The sequence below is a fragment of the Colias croceus genome, chromosome 16 (genome assembly GCF_905220415.1).
Source record: "Colias croceus chromosome 16, ilColCroc2.1".
Taxonomy (NCBI): domain Eukaryota; kingdom Metazoa; phylum Arthropoda; class Insecta; order Lepidoptera; family Pieridae; genus Colias; species Colias croceus.
The window spans coordinates 1194245-1214252 of record NC_059552.1 but is presented as its reverse complement, the minus strand read 5'-3'; the positions used below and the strand labels follow the sequence as shown (position 1 = coordinate 1214252).

Sequence of the window (20008 nt, the reverse complement as noted above, 5' to 3'; positions counted from 1 at the left end):
TCTGGTCCAAATAAACTATTAGCAACGTAGTCTACTCTGTCTATTAAACCACATATCAAATGAATCACTCATAAATTAAATGTTATTATAAAATTCAAATTCGCCGAACTCGTGCTCAAGCTGTAATATTATAGCGTCGCATTGTGTTAGTTGTTCTCTTATCATGGGACATAATTATTGTTTTGAGATATGAATATTCTTTGTTTTCGATGTTTTAATTTCTTCCTTATTGTAGATTCATTAATAGTATTTATATTTGTAGGTAACAGTGATAGCTTAACAATAGATCGCTTCATAGTAAGATAATCATAATCATCACATTATTTTATTATGTAATCTTTTGTAAAGGGATCAAAGATTTTCGATATTTCGGACAAAAATTGTCGCTTTGTAGGATTGGAGATCAATTCCGCCGTGAACCCGCACTTAAATTGGCGCCATCTAAAAATTAGGATTTGAAGGTCATGTTGCAAATTAGGCGCTCTATACATGAGATCATTAAGGGTTAATCCATTTAAAGTTTTCGAGGAAGCGTTGAACACAACTCGCAAGGCTGTAGTTGATGACTCTGCGCGTAAGGTGCGCGGTAGGTGGCCACTGGGCCTTAAGTCGGCGTCCGACACACAGGGTATCATGTGTCTGAGTTCTTTGTATTTCGATATGAATAGCTTATATTCGCGTGCTAATTGATGTTGTTTTATAAATTTGTTTTCTAATTGCATAAATTAGGCGATACATTTAAGATTTTGACGCACCTAATTTTTCTTCGAAATTTTCTTTAAAGGTCTTCCTGAGATAGATTTAAAGTAAGATTTAGAGTAAGGTTTCCTTCATTTCCCATAACTACTGGATGTTGCTATTTAAATTAAGATTACATTGATATATTCATTTTTACGGGGTATTTTTTAAAGTTGAGATTTGTGAGCCCTGATCTAGAAGCGCTCTCGTGTTAAGGTGAGATCCATCTGCTGCTTGAACCTTGATAATTGCAGTAGCTAGTAATAGGTATTTCCCTGGGGTCACCTGGAGTGGATACTAATGTGTTCATATTTTCTTGTTGTGGGCGTAAAGGTTTCGAACGAGGCACGTGGAACCTCGAACGTGACGCTTCCGGTGTCATATTTTGTGACGTGAAACATTCGTGTAAAAGGGTATTATGATTTTTATTACATTGCTTACACAATATCCGTGAAAAGCATTTCATTCCTTCGTGGTAATGTAGGCAGTTGAGGCAAAGTTTCATGTTTTCAACCGTTTTTCTTCGCTCATAAGGATGCATTTGTAATAACGTCGGACATGTATAAAGGCGATGTTCGCTAGAATTGCACATCGGACACCGCTTGCGTTTTACATTTGTTATATTACTGGAATACGTTCGTTGCGAAATAGCATGATTTGTAGAATATGGATTATTAAAACTCTGTTTAAATTTATTATTATAACTTTTAGAAAAGGATGATTGATTATTATAGTTTCTTAAATGTGTATGCTGATTGGATGGTTGATCAAATGCTTTTGTAGTGTAGCTTTCATGCTTTTTTCGTGAGGTCTCTAGCGTCATAAACTTAGTTTCTAAATACCGTAAAAAGTCTTGCAATACAGGTATCTCTCTGGGCGACTTTAAGGATTGCATATAATCATTGTATGTCTCTGGGTCTAACTTCTGGGATAATATACAAACAAGAAAAGGGTCCCACGATGTCACGTTAATTCCAAGGTTTTCAATTGCATTAATGCTCTCATATGTAACATCGTGAATCCGTTTAATATGTTGATATGACTGATGTTGAATATTAGGGATATTTAAGAGGTTATTAAGATGAGATGTAAAAATTAATCGCTTGTTATCGTAACGATGACTGAGGATATTCCAAGATATGAGATAATTATCAGAACTGATTTGGAGATGTTGGATCATTTTTTCAGGCTCGCCCTTAACTTTACTCTTGAGAAACTGTAACTTTTGTGCATTAGAAAGTGACGGATTATTGTGGATAGTTTCCGTAAATAGATCTTTAAACGAAACCCATTGCATGTAATTTCCTTCGAATGTAGGCAGCTCCACTTTTGGGGTTGATTTTTCTATATGAGATAGAGAATACATCTTTTTATTAATATCTGTTTTTAACTTATAGTAATGTTTTTCATAATTAGTAAATTGTTCTTCATATTCTGCGTTCGTTCCGCTCAATTCATTTTCTAATTCCCAATGCAAGGTATCAATTACCGACCAGCGGATTTGCAAGGACTTTAGGATATCCTCAAATTCCCACTTTTCCGATATAAGATCAAGATTTATGTTTGAAACAGTTCGCAGAAAAGCCTTAAAATTAGTTGTTTGTTTTTTCATAAGCTCTTCCGTTTTATTTATATTGGAGATATTGTTAGGAGGTTTTTCTTGATATTCATGAGAGGTTGACGGGGTTTGAAAGGTTGGAGGTTGTAATTCAGGGGTTTCTAAAGATTTATAATTCTGTAAGGCTGCCTTTATTTGATTATATTTTTTCTTAATTTGATCATATCTATTGAATGCAAAATACTCATGAGAGTGATCGTTAAAAGATAGAAGTATCATATGGTTGTTGTGGAAGTCTACAAAATATTGTTCTAGCGTTTCTAGTCTTCGTCGTATATAATCGGGAGTCTTTCGCTCCGCTCCATCCTTTTTAAAGTTTATGTGTAGCTTATCCAATGCATCTATTAATTGCTCTTGGGTAGCTAAAATATCCTCCATCGACATGTTTGAAAATAAGAGATAAAATAAGAAACCTTACTTGGTTAGCTTCAAGTTACGCTTACGCCGCACCGAGATGTGAATTATTCCGTCGATGTGTAGAGATGCGATGCCTTTCCAGGGCACCAAGGTTGAGATATGAAGATGTGTGGTGCCTACCTAAAGCACCGAGGTTGAGGTGTGGTGTCCCCCCAAGACACCAGGGTAGAGATGTGAAGATATGTGTGGTGCCTTTCCAAAGCACCGAGGTCGCGATGTGATCACGGAAACCAGAACCACGCACACAAACACAGCACAAACTTTATGCACACTTTTTGTCCCGGTCCCGCAATTCACCGTTTGCTCGAAGGACCAATGTTGGCGGGGGATGGGGTTAAATTTATAAGATATGAGATTGAGATAAAGAGATATTTATTATTAATTCACTATAATGGGATGAGATGAGATGATCTAGGATGGAGCTCCGCCCGGTGCGGAATCCGAATGCGAACTAACATTGTGTGGTAAAATAATAATTAATACATTATAATAAAATATGCAACATCGACGCATTGCATTCCGGGAACATGTATTGTCTGTACGATTAGGTAATCGTACAATCTCTATACCAAAATTCATGCAAATTGGTTCAGTAGTTAAGGCGTGATTAAGTAAACAGACAGACAGACAGAGTTACTTACGCATGTATAATATTAGTATGGATGTCACTTATTATCGATAGGGGATTCTATTCCTTAGCGTTTCTGCTATTTGTCTAGAGGCCCTGGTTGCTATTCTGTTAACTGTGTTTTCAGCTATTTAGTATCTAGTAGCTGTATTTTCCCTTCACATTCACTAATGTGTGTACTGTGTATGTGTCGCAGGGCAGTCCCGCCCGCCTCACAGCACTAGACAGCTCAGCTCCCGGTTTCCACGCGGCACTACGTCGGCTAGACGCGACCGGCGCCCGCGCCGCGCTCACCGTGCACGCGCTGTGCGTGCGCGCCGGCCAGACGTGCGCGCGGGACATTGTGGCCAACGCGCTCAGCGCACACACCGTGCCCGCCGGCTTTGTACGCATGCTGCGCGGGTATGTGCGCATCGTGCTCTCTTTTGTTACAAATCAACACATTTTCGCATATTTTTATACAGGGTGTACCACTGTTGGTGTACTAAGCTCAAAAGAGGTTATAGTTTTGCTGAGTACGTAAAAAAATCCGGACGCATTTTTTTTCAAATAGATGAATTCTTAAAACTCTATGTGTACACCCGTATAAAGCAACCCGCCCAACCTTGCCACCAGCACGTGAGCTATCGTTCAAGATTATGTTCTTGTAGACAAAATGCGCACATTAGAGAAGTGGTATATGCCGGCTGCGCGAAGCTAGAGAAGAAAACATGGATTTTCAGGAAAAATTTAACAAAAAATTTTTGACGTAATTTTGTTGTTTAAGTATTTTTTACGTGATCAGTGTATGCAAAACTACAAGTCCCTTCGCGCTTAGTATACCAATAATGGGACACCCTGTACAAGTAGATATAAATTATTTGTGTAAAATGTTTTTATGTTCTTCTCTAATCTAGTAACACTCAGTACTCTTGATCGTAATCAGAATCTAATTCTGATTCTGCCTCTGGCTCCGATGCTAATTCCTCCTTCACCACTTCACACAAAGAAGATGAATTTAATCGTCACCATAGTATATATTATAGCAGTATACAATTTACATTTCGCTGTATTACAAATTTTTATGCTTAAAACTTATGATCATGTGTTTCTCTATTAAATAATGTGTTCAAAAAACGTCTAGGCTAGGTACACCTGTCCGAGTGTCCGGACACGCGGGCTGGACGGGCCACGTGCGCACGAGCTACGACGCACAGCCGCACTTCACGCAATCTGAGCATTCTCCGCCAGAAAACATTGCACCCGCGATCTATGATGGTAGAGAACAGGTGTGTTGTAGAAACTAAGGTTTTATCACAATTAAGATCTAAATTGAAGAAGAGAAAGAGTTAGAAGAAGAAGAAATGTTGGTATTTTTATTGTATTCTTGACAAATCAGGTGATTCGGTGGTAAATGTTTAAAATATGTTAAAACGATTCAAAAGTGCTTCTAGAAGAAATCGAATTGAATAAATGTTTGAGTTTGATTCTGTTAGTGCTGATTTACACAGGGTCAGTAGACAAGTCACTGAGTCAACTGACTTTAACTGTTTATGTATAGACTTCAAGCCTCTGCACTGACTTAAAATCTGTTTACACAGGGTTTTTTTTTCGGGTCAGCACTGATTTGCCTCGAATTTGTAGTCAGTTACTGACCCTGTGTAAATCAGCACTTATGTTAACTGTGATTTAAATTTTAAAATTTTCTGTTCAGATATTATGTATGTGCTGGAAAAGAATTGTAATCCTGTGTGTATACTAATACTGTTTTTTAAATATTAAAACTGTGGAAATATATGGAGTTGAGGAAAAAGAAGAATCCTGTTCTTTAATAAGAAAATTGAAATTACAACATGTATTATACTGATTGGAAAAAAGGAGCAGACTACAGTTTAGTATGGTTTTAATTGTCACAGGTATTGTACTGGTCGGATGCGACAGATGAAATCGCGTTCGTAGTGCCGTCCGGTCGGGAGCTGAGCGAGGCTGATGAGTTTGGAGACAGCAAGTGTGATGTGGATGGCTCTTGCTTGTCTGTCAAGTGAGTGTATATTATGAATGTGGTTATTAGTTTTGTTCTGTTTTTTTTTACTGATCATACTGATGAATTTTATAAAAAAGTGTGTTGCAACTTTTGCAAATATAATGAGCAATTGAACTTTAACCAAAATAGAACTAAGTAATCTAACTTCAAATAGAACAAATGGTCTTTAATGTGGTCTTCTGCATTTTTTTTTAATAAAAAACTATATTCGTGCAAAGCTTTTTATTTCTGTCAACTACATTAGCATACTATAAACAACTGGATTTATAATCACACATTAAATTGTCGTCAAAAAATGTCCGAGGGACGTTGAAAATAGTCATTGAAATAATTACCTTATTTCGTGGCGGTAACTTTCAAAATATATCGTATCGCTCATAAGAAAACTCAGCCTTATAAAATATGTAGGCAGAGTTTCGCAATTTATCAGTGCGATTGATCGTCATGTCGTTTATTGTACGATTTACAATACATATTATTGGTATATTCAAATATGTAGTCGCGGTGACAAAACGAGCGGCTCGTGCTGGGACGTGTCCAGTAACACATCACATGCGAGCTACGAGCGCAGTACCAGTGAATGTGAGCGACGTATACCCCGCGTGGATAAGACGAGGGCACTATCACTAGAGCTGGATAGAGTTGCGCCTGCACCAGCTGGGCCTGCACCTGCAGCGCCTGCTGGAAGTTCTGGTGCTGCGGCATCTGCTGCTCCTGCTGGATCTGCAGCTTCTGCTAGTGCGCTGTCAGGTATGTGTGAAAGGGATGTGCGGTTTTTTGTTGGTCTTGCTTTCTATCACGTTTTTTTTTCAAGGATAAAGCTTTACATCGATTTTGGCTGTGTCGTAAAACTTTATATAAACTTGTGACGAAGTTTTTTGCAAAATAATTTTATATTTTAATCGTCTTTTTTTTCTTTAAAGGTAGCGGAAGGAGGAATCGAGATTTTGCACCAAAAATTCTTATCATCTGGTTGGAAGATTTTGAGGATCATCTCAATTTGCCAATCGGTAAGTTGTACTTCATTACAGCGAATCGCAATCCGGCTGGAAGGACCAAATTTTAGTAAAATATTTTTTTTTTGCGGAAACAATTTCCACATGTCGAAAATTGTTTTCCAGATGATTTGTTGCGGTACTGCGAGACGGGCGTGCCGTGGCGGCGGCACGAGGTGTGGTCCATCTGCATCAGCGGCGTGCTGGGCGGGCTGGTGCGCGTGCTGGCCCCGCCCGCGGCCGGCGTGCTGGCGGACGGGGCCCTGCTGGCGCCGCGCCTGCTGCCGCACTGCCTGCGCCGCGCCGCCACGCACCTGGCGCGCCGCACCCGCCTCAACACCGACCTGTGAGTGTGTGTGTGTGTGTGTGCAGTAGCGTGCTGGCGGACGGGGCCCTGCTGGCGCCGCGCCTGCTGCCGCACTGCCTGCGCCGCGCCGCCACGCACCTGGCGCGCCGCACCCGCCTCAACACCGACCTGTGAGTGTGTGTGTGTGTGTGTGTGTGTGTGCAGTAGCGTGCTGGCGGACGGGGCCCTGCTGGCGCCGCGCCTGCTGCCCCACTGCCTGCGCCGCGCCGCCACGCACCTGGCGCGCCGCACCCGCCTCAACACCGACCTGTGAGTGTGTGTGTGTGTGTGTGTGTGTGTGTACGTACTGCGCCACAGTACAACGATACAAACAGTAGCGAAACTTCCTACAAAACGTCCGAAATAGCTCACAAACATGAAAAGATCAGATAATCAGATAATATAAGATCAGATAAGTCTCTCGTGGGCAGAGGCGGCTCGTGACAAAATTTTATGGGTGTTCACTTGAAATAAAACACTGAAAATACATGGTGTCATATGGAGTGTCATATAAAGGAAATGCATACGTCTTTATACGGCAAAAAGAAAGACGTATGCATTTCCTTTATAAGTATTTTTTTAATTAAATTGTACTGCTTTACACCATGTATTTTCAGTGTTTTAAAATATGTATGTTTTCATCGACACGGTCATTGAACTCGCGTATTGACTTTCGGTACGCGGAATCTAGTGCTTTACGAATGTCTTGTCGTCCGATAGACGCCAATTGCAGTTCATTCGACAAATGGTACCTACCGAGATTGTGAATGTTTTTTCATCTTGATTGAAAGATGAGCTAAGTCGTCAACGCCCGTTTCAGTCCAAGCACTCTCACCTCCGCCGGCCGCGCCCGCCTCAAATAAAAACGGAAAACAAAATAGTTTGTTGCTTTCATGTTCATCACAACCACACAACCACGGTGTTTTCACATATTGTTCGGATTTAAACACACGCGTATATGCTTTCGTTTTTGTCGTACATTTTTGCGTAAGGTCAAGTTCAGGCCGTGGCGGTCCCTTAGCTTTCAAGCCGAATTTGTAACGTTTTAACACACTTTTTAATGAACGCCACATTATAATTGTCCATTTTAACACTCACAAGTAATACCGGCTATTTCAACAGTCAACACGTATTTTATGATTTTAATTAGAAAATTCCCGAATATACATTCGCGCGCGTGCAGTCAAGTTGACTAGTGTGAGTGTTTGTTTATATAGGCAACGTCGCGCGAAATCGCTGTCTTGTACGGGCGCCAGGGCGCGCGGTAAAAACGAACCGGCAACGTTTGCGGGAGCGGCGCTCCGAATTTTGCTATTTTTTCATAGAAAATCTTCTGTTTCACGCGCAGGACTCTGACAAAACTATCTCTTTCACTCCTATTGGATTTCGTATTAGAAAATGTACTAAATATTTTTTCATTGGAGCGCAATCGTGAGCGCTCCGCTACGCGCGTTTTATAATACAGTATTATACCTACAGGTGTATGGGATGATGGAATGATGGATATATTCATTGGTATTGCCAATAGTTTTTTACGATTACGATTGATTTTAAATAGTAATAATTAATATTAATAATGAAATTAAGGAGTATGATTTTATTATAATTATTTATGGGAGTTCACTGCACCAGCGCTCCTTAGGGCAAGCCGCCTCTGCTCGTGGGAGCTGTATAAATCTTAAAAAACACGATTTAATTGGATAACCTACGAATGTTTGAAGAACATTTTCGTGTTACATGTAGAAAATTTCGAATATATAAAAAAGGTTTCGAATTTTTTGCTGAGTTTGTGGCCGCAGGATTAACATACTTATACTTAATGTTAATAATTTATCATAATAAAAATATTTTTCAATTTGATTGATTAATTACTACAGAATTAAACATTTAATGAAAAACATAAATTACAAAAAAGCGACAACCCGATTAGTTCGTAGTACGTAGATTATTTTTTATCAAAATACGAATATTTACCTTACTGATCATTTTATGTATACTGCAACTCTAATTTACCGTGCAGAGATTTAAAAGTATTTTAAGTATACAAGACAATTATGGGTACCATTCACAGGCGCACCCATCCGCTGGATTTGTAGCTGGCTACAAGTCCGCGGACCAATCTGCGTGTGTATGTGTAGTTGTGCGCGGCTCGCGGCTCGGCGCGGGCTCGCCGTCTGGAGACGCGAGCGCCGCGCCGCGCCCGAGCCGCGCCGGACAAATCCGTACGTGTGTGTGCGCGCGCGGATTTGTCGGTGAACTTGTCAGTCATTCGCCATATATAAATAATTAATTTTATAAATAACTAGCTTTCCACCCGCAGCTTCGCCCGCGCAGTCAAAGAAAAACCCGCACAGTTCCCGTTCCCGTGGGATTGCCGGGATAAAACCTATCCTATTTCCCGGGATAAAAAGTAGCCTATGTCCTTTCTCGGGTATCAAAATATCTCTTTACCAAATTTCATGCAAATTGCTTCAGTAGTTAAGGCGTTACAAGGTTACTTTCGCATTTATAATATTAAGTATGGATTAAAAGAATTCATAAATCACAACGCATTTATTTATTTATGGTGGATTCTAGATAACAGATTTCGATTTTTAGAGTAACGTCTCTAGTAAGTATTTAAAAAGAAAAAAGGTTCAGTTCTTTAAATCAGAAAATGTTTATTATGTTAAGAATGGTTTATTAGTAAAGTAAAATATAAAAATTACTCGTATCGGTCATTATTATTATATATTATATTATTTTAATTGAAAAAAGTTAATCAAATGTGCAGTTCTAGTTCCTTCGTTCTTTTTTTCTTCGTTGTTTCAGCTATTCCTTTGCCCACACGCGCTTTTTTTTCTGCGTTAAAAGCATTGCACCGACTACTAGAGCCAGAGAGCTTTTTTTCGTGGTAGGATAGATACGTGCAAGGCTCATCAAAGTTCACAGTCGACTGGACTGCAACTCGGCGCTCGTGTAGTGTGTGGGCGATGACGGATTTGTCCACGGATTGGTACGGCTCGGGGCTCGGCTCGCGGTGCGTGTAGTGAATGCCGGGCTTTAAACTCTTTATTTCTATACGATTAAGTCCAAATTTTAAATAAAAAATTAAGGGTTTTGAAACTTTTTGTATGGACGCTGGCATATCGACCCGCCGCCATTTTTATTTTTTTTCAAAACCGCGGCGCACGATTAAAGTGGTATGTATGGATAGAGGACACATAGACGAACAAAAAATTTCTCATAACATAGTACCCTAAAGCGTCACATTACCGAGATATTTGGAGGTAAATATTCACTTATGAGTACGACAAACACTAAAATTAGACTTATTACGTGTCTATATGCATAATATTATCTCCAAATAATCACTCCCAGGTAGATTATTATTATTTCAGGAAGAAAGTAGGTATTCATTACATTACTTACATTTTTATGTAATGTATGTATGTTTTTATGTAATGAATCTACCTACTTTCTTCCAATAAACTGTTATTTACCTCCAAATATCTCGGTAATGTGACGCTTTAGGGTACTAATTACTATGTTATTAGACATTTTTTGTTTGTCTATGTATCCTCTATCCATACATACCACTTTAATCGTGCGCCGCGATTTCGAAAAAAAATCAAAATGGCGGCGGGTTTGATATGCCAGAAAGTTTCAATGCCCTTTAGCAATATGTAGTTGTATAAAATATTTTCTTTTTCAGATATCAACCTCCCCATGTTCGACGACGTCACTTGATACAAGAAATTGCACAACAATACAAGAAAGATTTAGACGAGCCACAGCTATTGGAATCGCTTTTTAGAGCACCCTAATATATTGAAGATTAATATATTAAGAGTTAATAAAATTTGTAACAGCTTTCAGTATTTTATGATAATATAATTATCTATTTATCACTCGAATTGTAAGATAAACTTAATTTTAAGACTGATTTTTTAATATTATGTTATTTTTTAAGAATGACTAACATTCCACATTTATGTCAACGTACTTATTGTTATTTAAATATATTATAAAATATTATGTAATGAATTTGTTTTAATAAAATATAGATTCTTATTTGAAGTGTTTTATTTAATACTTTAACCCTGAGCTCTTAACAATCAAACGAATGAATTTATCACTTTGTAATCAAAATTTCAAAGTAAGGAATGCGAGATTCTTTCGGCTATTGAATGACACTGTATAAAATAAGGTTTGCCGATGCAAAAACCATATAATTCCAAGAAGTTTTAGATATTTCGTTACTATATTATTAATATTATGATGCCTTCAGCGTCGTGCCTGCCGCATTGTCGATCTACCTGAGCTCACCGATCGGCTGGATCCTCTGGCTTTGAGGCGTGATGTTGCGTCTCTGTGCGTATTTTATCGCATATACAACGGGGAGTGTTCTGAGGAATTATTTGCCTTAATACCACCTGCACAATTCCACCACCGTACTGCCAGACACAAGCAAAAATATCATCCACACCACCTGGATGCATGGCGCTCGACAACCGTGCATTTCGCACGTCATTTCCTGCCCCGAGCTACACTCTTGTGGAACACCTTACCACCTTCCGTGTTCCCCAACCAATACGACATGGGAACCTTCAAGCAAAGAGCCTACACCTTCCTAAAACACCAACTTCCACCTTAAAACCGGCAATACGATCGCAGTGTCCCCAACGTTGTGGTCGTCATGGGCGGCGTCTATCACCTACCATCAAGGCCCTATTGCTAGGGTTACTATAAAAAAAAAAAAAAAAAGAATTACTTTTATCGACTGTAAATCAAGGATGACATTATTTATTATTTTGGAAAATTTACAATTACATTTTTATTATTTTGGAAAAGGGGTTTGAAACTTTTTGTATTACGTGTCTATATGCATAATATTATCTCCAAATAATCACTCCCAGGTAGATTATTATTATTTCAGGAAGAAACTAGGTATTCATTACATTACTTACATTTTTATGTAATGTATGTATGTTTTTATGTAATGAATCTACCTACTTTCTTCCAATAAACTGTTATTTACCTCCAAATATCTCGGTAATGTGACGCTTTAGGGTACTATGTTATTAGACATTTTTTGTTTGTCTATGTATCCTCTATCCATGCATACAACTTTAATCGTGCGCCGCGATTTTGAAAAAAAATAAAAATGGCGGCCGGGTTGATATGCCAGAAAGTTTCAATGCCCTTTACAAGTACCTATTTATTTATATTTAAGGTGGACTTCCGACCACCGCGGCTCCGGCGTCATTAACGCAGCGACAGTGACGCGGCGATAGTGCGATAGTATTATACAGTACGGAAATGTATGATGGAACGTTCGAGCGCAGCGTCACTGTCGCAGCGACAGTAACGCTGCGTCAGTGTCGCGCGGCCGTAGCGGCCGTGCTATGTTCGCGCAAGCACTGTCGCGTGGCAGGCTGCAAAAGCACGTTGTTTTTAGGTTATTATCGTGTTATTTTCGAAAGAATATCTAAAAAATGGACGTTAGTAACATATTTACGTACATTACGCACATTACATGCAATTTTGTACGATTTAAGTGAAACGGGCTACAAAAACCAGCCTAAAAAGGATTCTATATTATTTATTTCTATATATCTATATTATTTATTCTATCTATATGATTCTAATAATATTTTTTTAATTTTTCGGTTCATTCCTACTGTACCGCACAACCGTCAGGTATGGACTAATAACTGTGACTGACGCCGGAGTCGCGCTGCTCGGAAGCCAATCTGCGTCTAAGCCGCTGCGACAGTGACGCAGCGGCTTAGACGCTGCGGCCGTTGCGATAGAGCCGCGCTGGTCGGAAGTCCACCTTTAACGGTAATTTGTTAGAAACTGTCCACAGTACACTGATATTTGATTTAGATATTCTTAAAGAAATTTAGCATCCTCTGGATTATTTATATTTTTGAAAATTTTAAGGCCATCTGCGAATAGTATCAATTTTGAGTAATTAATTTGTGATTTCATGTGATAAATCGTTAATAAAAATTAAAAACAAAATAGGCCCCAAGTGTGAACTTTCTATTGCCTAAGTAAGTTGCAAACAACTTTAAAATTAGACCATGAATACCAACCTCAGAAACAATACCAACACGTGACAACTTTCTAAGCAGCAGTAAATGATCCACCTTATCGAATGCCTTACTAAAATCTACATATTATATTGCATCAATTTCTTGACCTCTATCAACATTATCACAAAAATCATCAGTGTAAGGGACCCGATTAGTTAGGGTTTTATATCGCCACAAAAACCATGCTGTTCAGGTATTAAGTCGGCCATTAGATGGTATGCTAAATGTGGATATAGCAAGGATATAGTATCGGCGATTTAAAAAACTTTTTGCAAATACAGATAACAGTGAAACGGGTCGATTTGTATAATTAAGATTTCTAAGGGACTTTACCACTGAGGCGTAATACAATTCTATCCAAAATGTTATTTCGAGGAAAAGATTAATCCTTTAGATTAAACAAAAGCGGAACAAAAAAAATCGAATTACTTATGGTGTAACTACACGGAAGAAAATTGTTCAATAAAAGCACAACATTTATATCGGCATGAGAAGAATCATTCGACTGCCGAAATATAATTTCAACTGCTGCCGCCCTAACAATCGCAAAGTCCTAGAGTAAAGATCTAATTCATTTCCATTTAAGATATTATGTGAATCGACTTTTGATGATGACTATTAGTAGTGTAGGACTGTACTTAATTTCAATATATTTCAACATAATTTCAAAACCACATTCAAAACATTATTTGATATCAAAGTGTAAAACTTTTTAGATTTTATATAATAATCCTATTTGGCAACCGAGATCTTTTCGAATTTCAAAAGATTGTCAATACTACACAAATTAACAGTTTGGCTGACTTTAAAATTTACAATTTTATCGACGATTTTGTACTAGTGTTTTTTCAGAATTTATTGCTTATTAAAAATTTATATCCGTTTGGATTATTTTGATAAATTTATGTGCTAGTAGAAATGTTGATAGGACGAGTGTCTGAGGGCAAAGAGACAAAAGGGATTGGAGAAGAAGGCGATAGACACAACCCTTGCCATGAATACGAAACTGCTAATGAATTATACGATATAATGGCTGAAAATCATCGCTACCATGCCAGCAGTAAGTTTATTTGTTCATATAAAATATACAAATTGTATAGACATATATATTTGTAGAAATAAAATGAACGTATTACCAATTTACGATAAATTGATAGTTTTATCATATTGCAGATGAAACTCTAACAGCAAGTGACTTAGTAATATTGTATAAAAACCTAGATATCGGCACAAAACTTATGACTGAGGCAAAGTATTCCCAAACAAAACCATCTAACCAATATGTGGAGACCGTCATATACAATGATGATCAAGATACCGATGATTCTGACATTGGTGAAATTTATAGCACTGAAGATATACGGAATATTATGATGATAAATAAAGAAAGAATAGATTTGATAAACAACACATCGTCTTATGAAACTAATCTTTGTCAAAAATTTGGTAATGTTGCTATGAATTCGAGTAATTTAACATCGTCTTATAATGAAAATCTCCTTTTTAAGGACCCATTTATTAAAGATCAGTTAAATAGTTTCATTCCTGAAAATTATAATACTAATATCCTACCAACGTCATTGCTCGACTACATTTGCTGTAAAAGGCTAGAAGACAATTACAATTTTTACATGGATAGCGTTATCACATATGTGAAACATACAATAGAACATCTTAGGAGAATCAGCAATGGGGATTACTTAACGGATAAAGCAAAGAAGAAATGGAGAGAGGTTGTAGATCCTGTTTGTAAGGGACAAGATGACGATAAAAACATTTTAGCAAATTCAATTAGCATCCCTTTAAATGTTACGCCAAAGTTGAATGGTCTTAATAGAATGTGGGAGGATACAGTACACTCTGAAGTAGATGTGAGATCCCTCTCCAAGTTATTGGAGAAAAGAATTGTACTTGAAATTCCAAAATTAATTTGTGGAACTTATAAGTTATTTAGTCAACAATATAATGACAATTTGATAATCCATTGCAAAAAGGAAACTCAATCTGTCAATAACGACACGCAGTCACGTGTTGATATTGTATTAAAAATAAAAAAATCTGATTCAGGGCATGTTATAAGTAAACTGGACTCTATCATGATTTTACAAACTTTACCTCAGACGTCTATCGAAGGTACGTTTTTTATTATTATTTAACGATGACTTTTCTTTTTGTGTTTTATTTGAATATTAATAGAAATCATATAAAATAATAAAATTAATGATATATGCACAGATTGTATAGCAACTGAACCTTTAGCAATAATGTACAATCCTCCTGATCATATGAAAGAGGATTCACCTAAAATAATGGAATTAAATGAAGATGATGAAGAAAGCAAAGAAACTATGTATGAATCAAACATGTTTACCAATAAATCGCAAGAAACCTTTGAAGATTCACTGATTGGTACCGACACTGATATGAGTAGCATTTCGCCACAATGTAGGAATCAAGATTTTGCTGACACGTTTATTTCACACAAAACTATTATTGATACTAAGACGTATAGCGATGAACAGACTGAAGCAAATTTGTGTATTACAACACCAAACGAATTATATTGCACTCTACAACGTTTATCTATGAACTCTCCGGTACCAGAAGAAAGTGAAATCCCAATTAAGAAGAAAAAGTCAGCTTCGAAAATTCGAATCAAATCTCCATATGAAAATGCATCCCATGCAATGGAAGAGAAGAAAAGAAAGAGACTTCTTGAAATACGCGAGAGACGGGAAAATAAGAAAAAAGCTTTGAGTGAACATTGTAAAATATCGAAACACAAATATAACAAAGGAGCTGTTATGGCTCGAGCATCAAGTTCAGTTACGAAACTATCAATTACTAATAAATCTTTTTACAACTCTATATACGGCCAAGCAATGAATAACGAAGTTAAAAGCAAAAAAGGTCGAAAGTTCAATAATGAAGACTTAAAAATTGTTGTTGATTTAGATAGTTCTAATGAAAAACCACAAATAAAATCTCCAAAATTAGATAAAAGTAAAGATAAGATAATATACGTCAATCATAGTTATTATCTTGATCATGCTGATACTCAAGTGATGCGCTTACAAATGAAACAAATGTCCGAAACTGACAATACTGCGGGAGGCACTGCCCCTACATCAGTAGCCTCAGATGATTTTAGCTCTAATTTGAGCTTACTCAAAGACCTTATTAGTCCAACATTAACCATTAATAGTCCTGATGAAAAAAACAAATCCTCGCCGAATTTCAAGTAAGATATCCATAAATATTTAATCAAAGATTTATTTTTCATTAATAATATTCGTAAATAATATTTATATTCCAGGCTTATAAATGAGGAAATTGCGACCTTTAAAACGGAAACAGCGCCAATTGAATCCAGACAAAGCATTACAAACATAGTTCCTACTAATACCCCAAAGGAAATTAACTTAAGCGTTAATAAAGAATCGCCAAAACACCAGCCGACTTGTGCCCCTACAGTAGAATGTCGAAAAAGTATCGATAAAATTTATAATCTAATCCAAAAACCTGCAAAAACTGACACATCTCAATTAGATTCAGCAGAAAAACTAGAACTAAATGTGGGAAGTAGCGATGGTGAGGATAAATATGAAGAAGGGTACCATTGCACTCAAGCTAGTGATAGTGGAACTAGTGTAAAACATCATTTAGCTTCATCAATTCCAAGCTGTTTTAGTTTCGAGAGAGCCAATAAAGATCAACAAATTAAAAAGAATGTTATCAAAAAAAGTGAAATACCCATTTCAGTACACCCAAAAGTAACAATTGATAGCAAAAATCAAGTTACACGATCAAACGACGACAAAACAAAAAGAGATCGAAGAAAGATAAGTAGTCCTATGCACAAAATTGCTGAAAATCCATTAAAAGCTATTTCTCAACTGCTACATGAATTTGAAAATGTTCAAAAGAGCCGCCTTAAAAATGAATCCAAGACGAACAAAAAGCTTAATTCAGAACAAAAGAATAGCGGTCGACAAGTTACTTTCAAACGACCGCTTCACCAAGACCAACACCCTAAAGACAGTGAACATGTTTCTCGAGTTTCAACTCCAAAAGAAAGAAAGTCACGACATAATAATACATTACTTCAAACTTCAAAATTGTCAAACACCAAGACATCTATGGATGAGAAATTGAATAGAAAAAAAGTTACGGATATATTAGACGAAGTCAAAGAAGCTAGAGGTGAGGCGGTACGTGGACCACCAAAGACACATTCAAGACTTGATAGTTTAGCACAACCTAAGAAATCTTATATTCAGTCTAATAGTGAACAATATCAGAACCGAAATGTGAGAAATATTTTAAATAAACAACAAAGAGTTACAAATAATACAGTGGCTGATAGAAGAGAAGCATTTAACTTAAGACAAAAGCGAAGATTAGAACTGTCTCAAAAACCACATTCCGCCGTACCACCCCTAGGTGTGTAAAGGTGAATTTTTATACCGCTTTATACAAAATAAATTTAAAATTGATAAAAAGTTATAAATATTCATTCCGTTTAAAAGGTTCTAGACGGTCGTCAAGTAGCAGCCCCGATGGAAATCATAAACGTTCCCCATTGCCAGCGACTGCACCGTCCCATAAACATACCATACCAGAAGCGCCTAAAACATTGTAAGATATTTTTGTATTATGCATTTAACTAATGTGAATCAACTTACATGTTCGTAGCGATTAGACAACTAAAAATTATTATTTCCAAGAATTTATGTTAATAATTTAAGTTTAAAGAGTTCAAATAAGTAGCTTAAAATATGTTAATTTTTAGGATTAAAAAGATGGTCGCGGTGGAATCGTATGTAACTAACCATTATGGACGCAGTTCGCCGATACGAGATTTAAAAGATTTCATTGGGGCTCAAAAGTCCCGAGTACCGCTGATACCAACTGATCTTGATATAGGTAGATTATTTTTTAAACTATCGTAAAGATTTTTGCTTTAAAGATTATTGATTCCTCAATTAAACTATAATATGTTTATACAGGATCTGTAACATCATCTCGGACCGCAGAGGAATCTACTACGCTTGGAAAAAAATTACATTATATGATTGATACAATGGTAAACACAGCTCTTCCTGCATTAACTTCACTTAATGAACAAAAAGAAAGAAGCAAAGATGATTTAAACGAAGCATTTGTAGAAAATATGGACCAATATGACGAACTTATATCTAATACCGAATTCCCAATTGATATCTTTGGAGATAAAAGTATCACTACAGCTGTAGCAAGTCTACCAAGGGATAATAATCATAATGAATCTATTCGTAATAGTAATATCGATTTTATGACATACGATATTCAACCTTTCAATTCCACAACAGAGTTACAGCGGCTAGAAAATGCATTATACCGCCGATTATCAGCGGCTACATTTCAAAAACGTCTGCGGATTAAGAATTTAACATTAACGCCTAAACATTCTTTGCAGCAAGTTTTTGTATTACATTCTGGTGATGCTGGTTCCATTGTTGTTAAATCTACATTATCACAAAAATTTACTAAATCAAAGTCAAAAACTAAAACAGAACTGTATACACCTACTCATTCCAAATCACTTATTGATTGGACATTTGCAAACTTCCCGAAACAGTACGCAACAGTTGGCTATGCTGTACCTAGTATGTATAAAATAGATAATTCTCAAAAAACAGCTGAGTCCGTAGAAGCTACATCGGACAGTCAACATTCCGAGGAAAATCGAAGTATTAAATCTGACATTAAATCAAATAAAAATGATCAATGTTTTTACGAGTCCCCTGCACTTTTGGAAGAAGAGAAACGTGCACAAGTAAGCGGAGCAACTGTTGTTGTTGCTGAAAAAAATTCTCTTCAAGACAAGTGTGACGAAAAACCAGATCTAAGTTCACTAAATGGTAGGGAACCTTCCAAAGTACATCAGGAAAATTTAAACGAATCCAGTCTAAGTCTTATTTCGAGTAACATAGATACTACATCTCTCGATATATTAGTAGGTTTACTCAATGAAATTAAAAATATCACTTCTTGTCAAACGTACATAACTAAAAATGAACATCGTGTTAATGATGATGAATATAAAGAATTAGAATTCATTTTGAAAAATGCAAAATTACAGGAATATTCAGTTGAACATAGTCCCCAAGATGCACTATCTTTCGCCAATTTAAAAGATGTTGGAGAAAATTGCAATTTATGTGCTTTATTAACAAGTTCAAATTCAGCTAAATATGGACCATTGATAAATAGTACGCCCGTGCGATCGGATAAGGAAGTAAACGTAAACTTTTCTGGCATTGAATATGTGCACACATTCACTGAAGTACCTTCTCGATTTTTTCCTATTACAGTCCACCATAGCACTAATGTGACGAGCTCTCTCATCGGTGTTATCAGCGAACCCTCCGAACACTCTTTATTTTCAGATTATCAAACACTTTATTGCAATTCTTCAACTAAAAGAATTATAGAACTACCTGATATTCCATCGAAACCATCACTGCATGAATTGATACAGTCAGAATCAAAAGTAACTAATAAAACTAAAGAAAATACAAATCAACTTGTAATGCGTGACAATTCTGTAGTTCACTGCGATTCATCAGATGTAAAGAGACGGAGAAAGGAAGTAAAAAATGATCTGTTAGATTTTGATCCCATGTTAAAAATGAAAAGAGATGTTTTAGTAACTGTGTATTCTATTCTTGTAATGACAGTATTTGCTGCATTGTCTTTCCCTGAAATTTTATATAGCTACTAAATAATAATTGTGTCCTGTTTTGTATGATACTTGTGTTATTTATTGTGTGGGTCTTGAAAAATTTGAAGTGCGATGTTGGTTGTGTTTTCAGTTTTAGGTTTCTGAAGAAAATAAAGGAATAGAGATTTATTTAAGACGTTGTTTTTATTGTTTGAATCACACACGAAAACGCACATCTATGCGTTTTCCTTTCCAATGCTTTTTCCCAAGTTAGAACTAGTTGTAACTAAATGCTTATAATATTTGTTTATTTATTTATTTGACACTTTGACATTATTCATTACACACATTGTTTTTATAAAATATAAAAGTATATAATGAATCACAAAGTTACAGCTTTAATATGTGTAACGGGGTGGCCTTATCACTTCAGAGTGATCTCTACCAGGCGACC

The 20008-nt window shown here is 36.7% G+C and overlaps 2 protein-coding genes across 5 annotated transcripts in view; both read left to right on the top strand.

The window, feature by feature from the left end:
* The window catches only part of LOC123698421 (ral GTPase-activating protein subunit beta), a 32503-nt gene extending 21685 nt beyond the window's left edge, over window positions 1-10818 (top strand). For all 3 annotated transcript variants that reach the window (XM_045645035.1, XM_045645033.1, XM_045645034.1), the window contains 7 exons: window positions 3598-3803; window positions 4525-4669; window positions 5297-5421; window positions 5924-6174; window positions 6348-6434; window positions 6546-6765; window positions 10460-10818. In XM_045645035.1, coding sequence (XP_045500991.1) covers window positions 3598-3803; window positions 4525-4669; window positions 5297-5421; window positions 5924-6174; window positions 6348-6434; window positions 6546-6765; window positions 10460-10571 — 1146 coding nt within the window. In that variant the 3' untranslated portion in view covers window positions 10572-10818. The remainder of the gene's footprint in view (window positions 1-3597; window positions 3804-4524; window positions 4670-5296; window positions 5422-5923; window positions 6175-6347; window positions 6435-6545; window positions 6766-10459) is intronic.
* A 2820-nt stretch (window positions 10819-13638) lies between these two features.
* LOC123698621 lies at window positions 13639-19742 on the top strand. 2 transcript variants are annotated; one of them, XM_045645349.1, is made up of 8 exons: window positions 13639-13908; window positions 14022-14981; window positions 15084-16089; window positions 16165-17291; window positions 17378-17486; window positions 17641-17774; window positions 17858-18751; window positions 18973-19045. In XM_045645349.1, exons 1-8 carry the CDS (start codon window positions 13767-13769, stop codon window positions 18984-18986), a joined length of 4386 nt encoding a protein of 1461 aa, XP_045501305.1. In that variant the 5' UTR covers window positions 13639-13766; the 3' UTR covers window positions 18987-19045. The 2 variants fall into 2 exon arrangements, with proteins under 2 accessions (XP_045501305.1, XP_045501304.1); XM_045645348.1 differs by having other exon boundaries at window positions 17858-19742.
* The last annotated feature ends 266 nt before the right edge of the window (window positions 19743-20008 follow it).

Coding starts and splice junctions, on each gene's coding strand:
- LOC123698621 (XM_045645348.1), top strand. CDS start 13,767: ATGTTGATAGGACGAGTGTCTGAGGGCAAAGAGACAAAAGGGATTGGA. Junction 13,909..14,021: donor TCATCGCTACCATGCCAGCA/GTAAGTTTATTT, acceptor ATCATATTGCAG/ATGAAACTCTAACAGCAAGT. Junction 17,487..17,640: donor CCAGAAGCGCCTAAAACATT/GTAAGATATTTT, acceptor GTTAATTTTTAG/GATTAAAAAGATGGTCGCGG.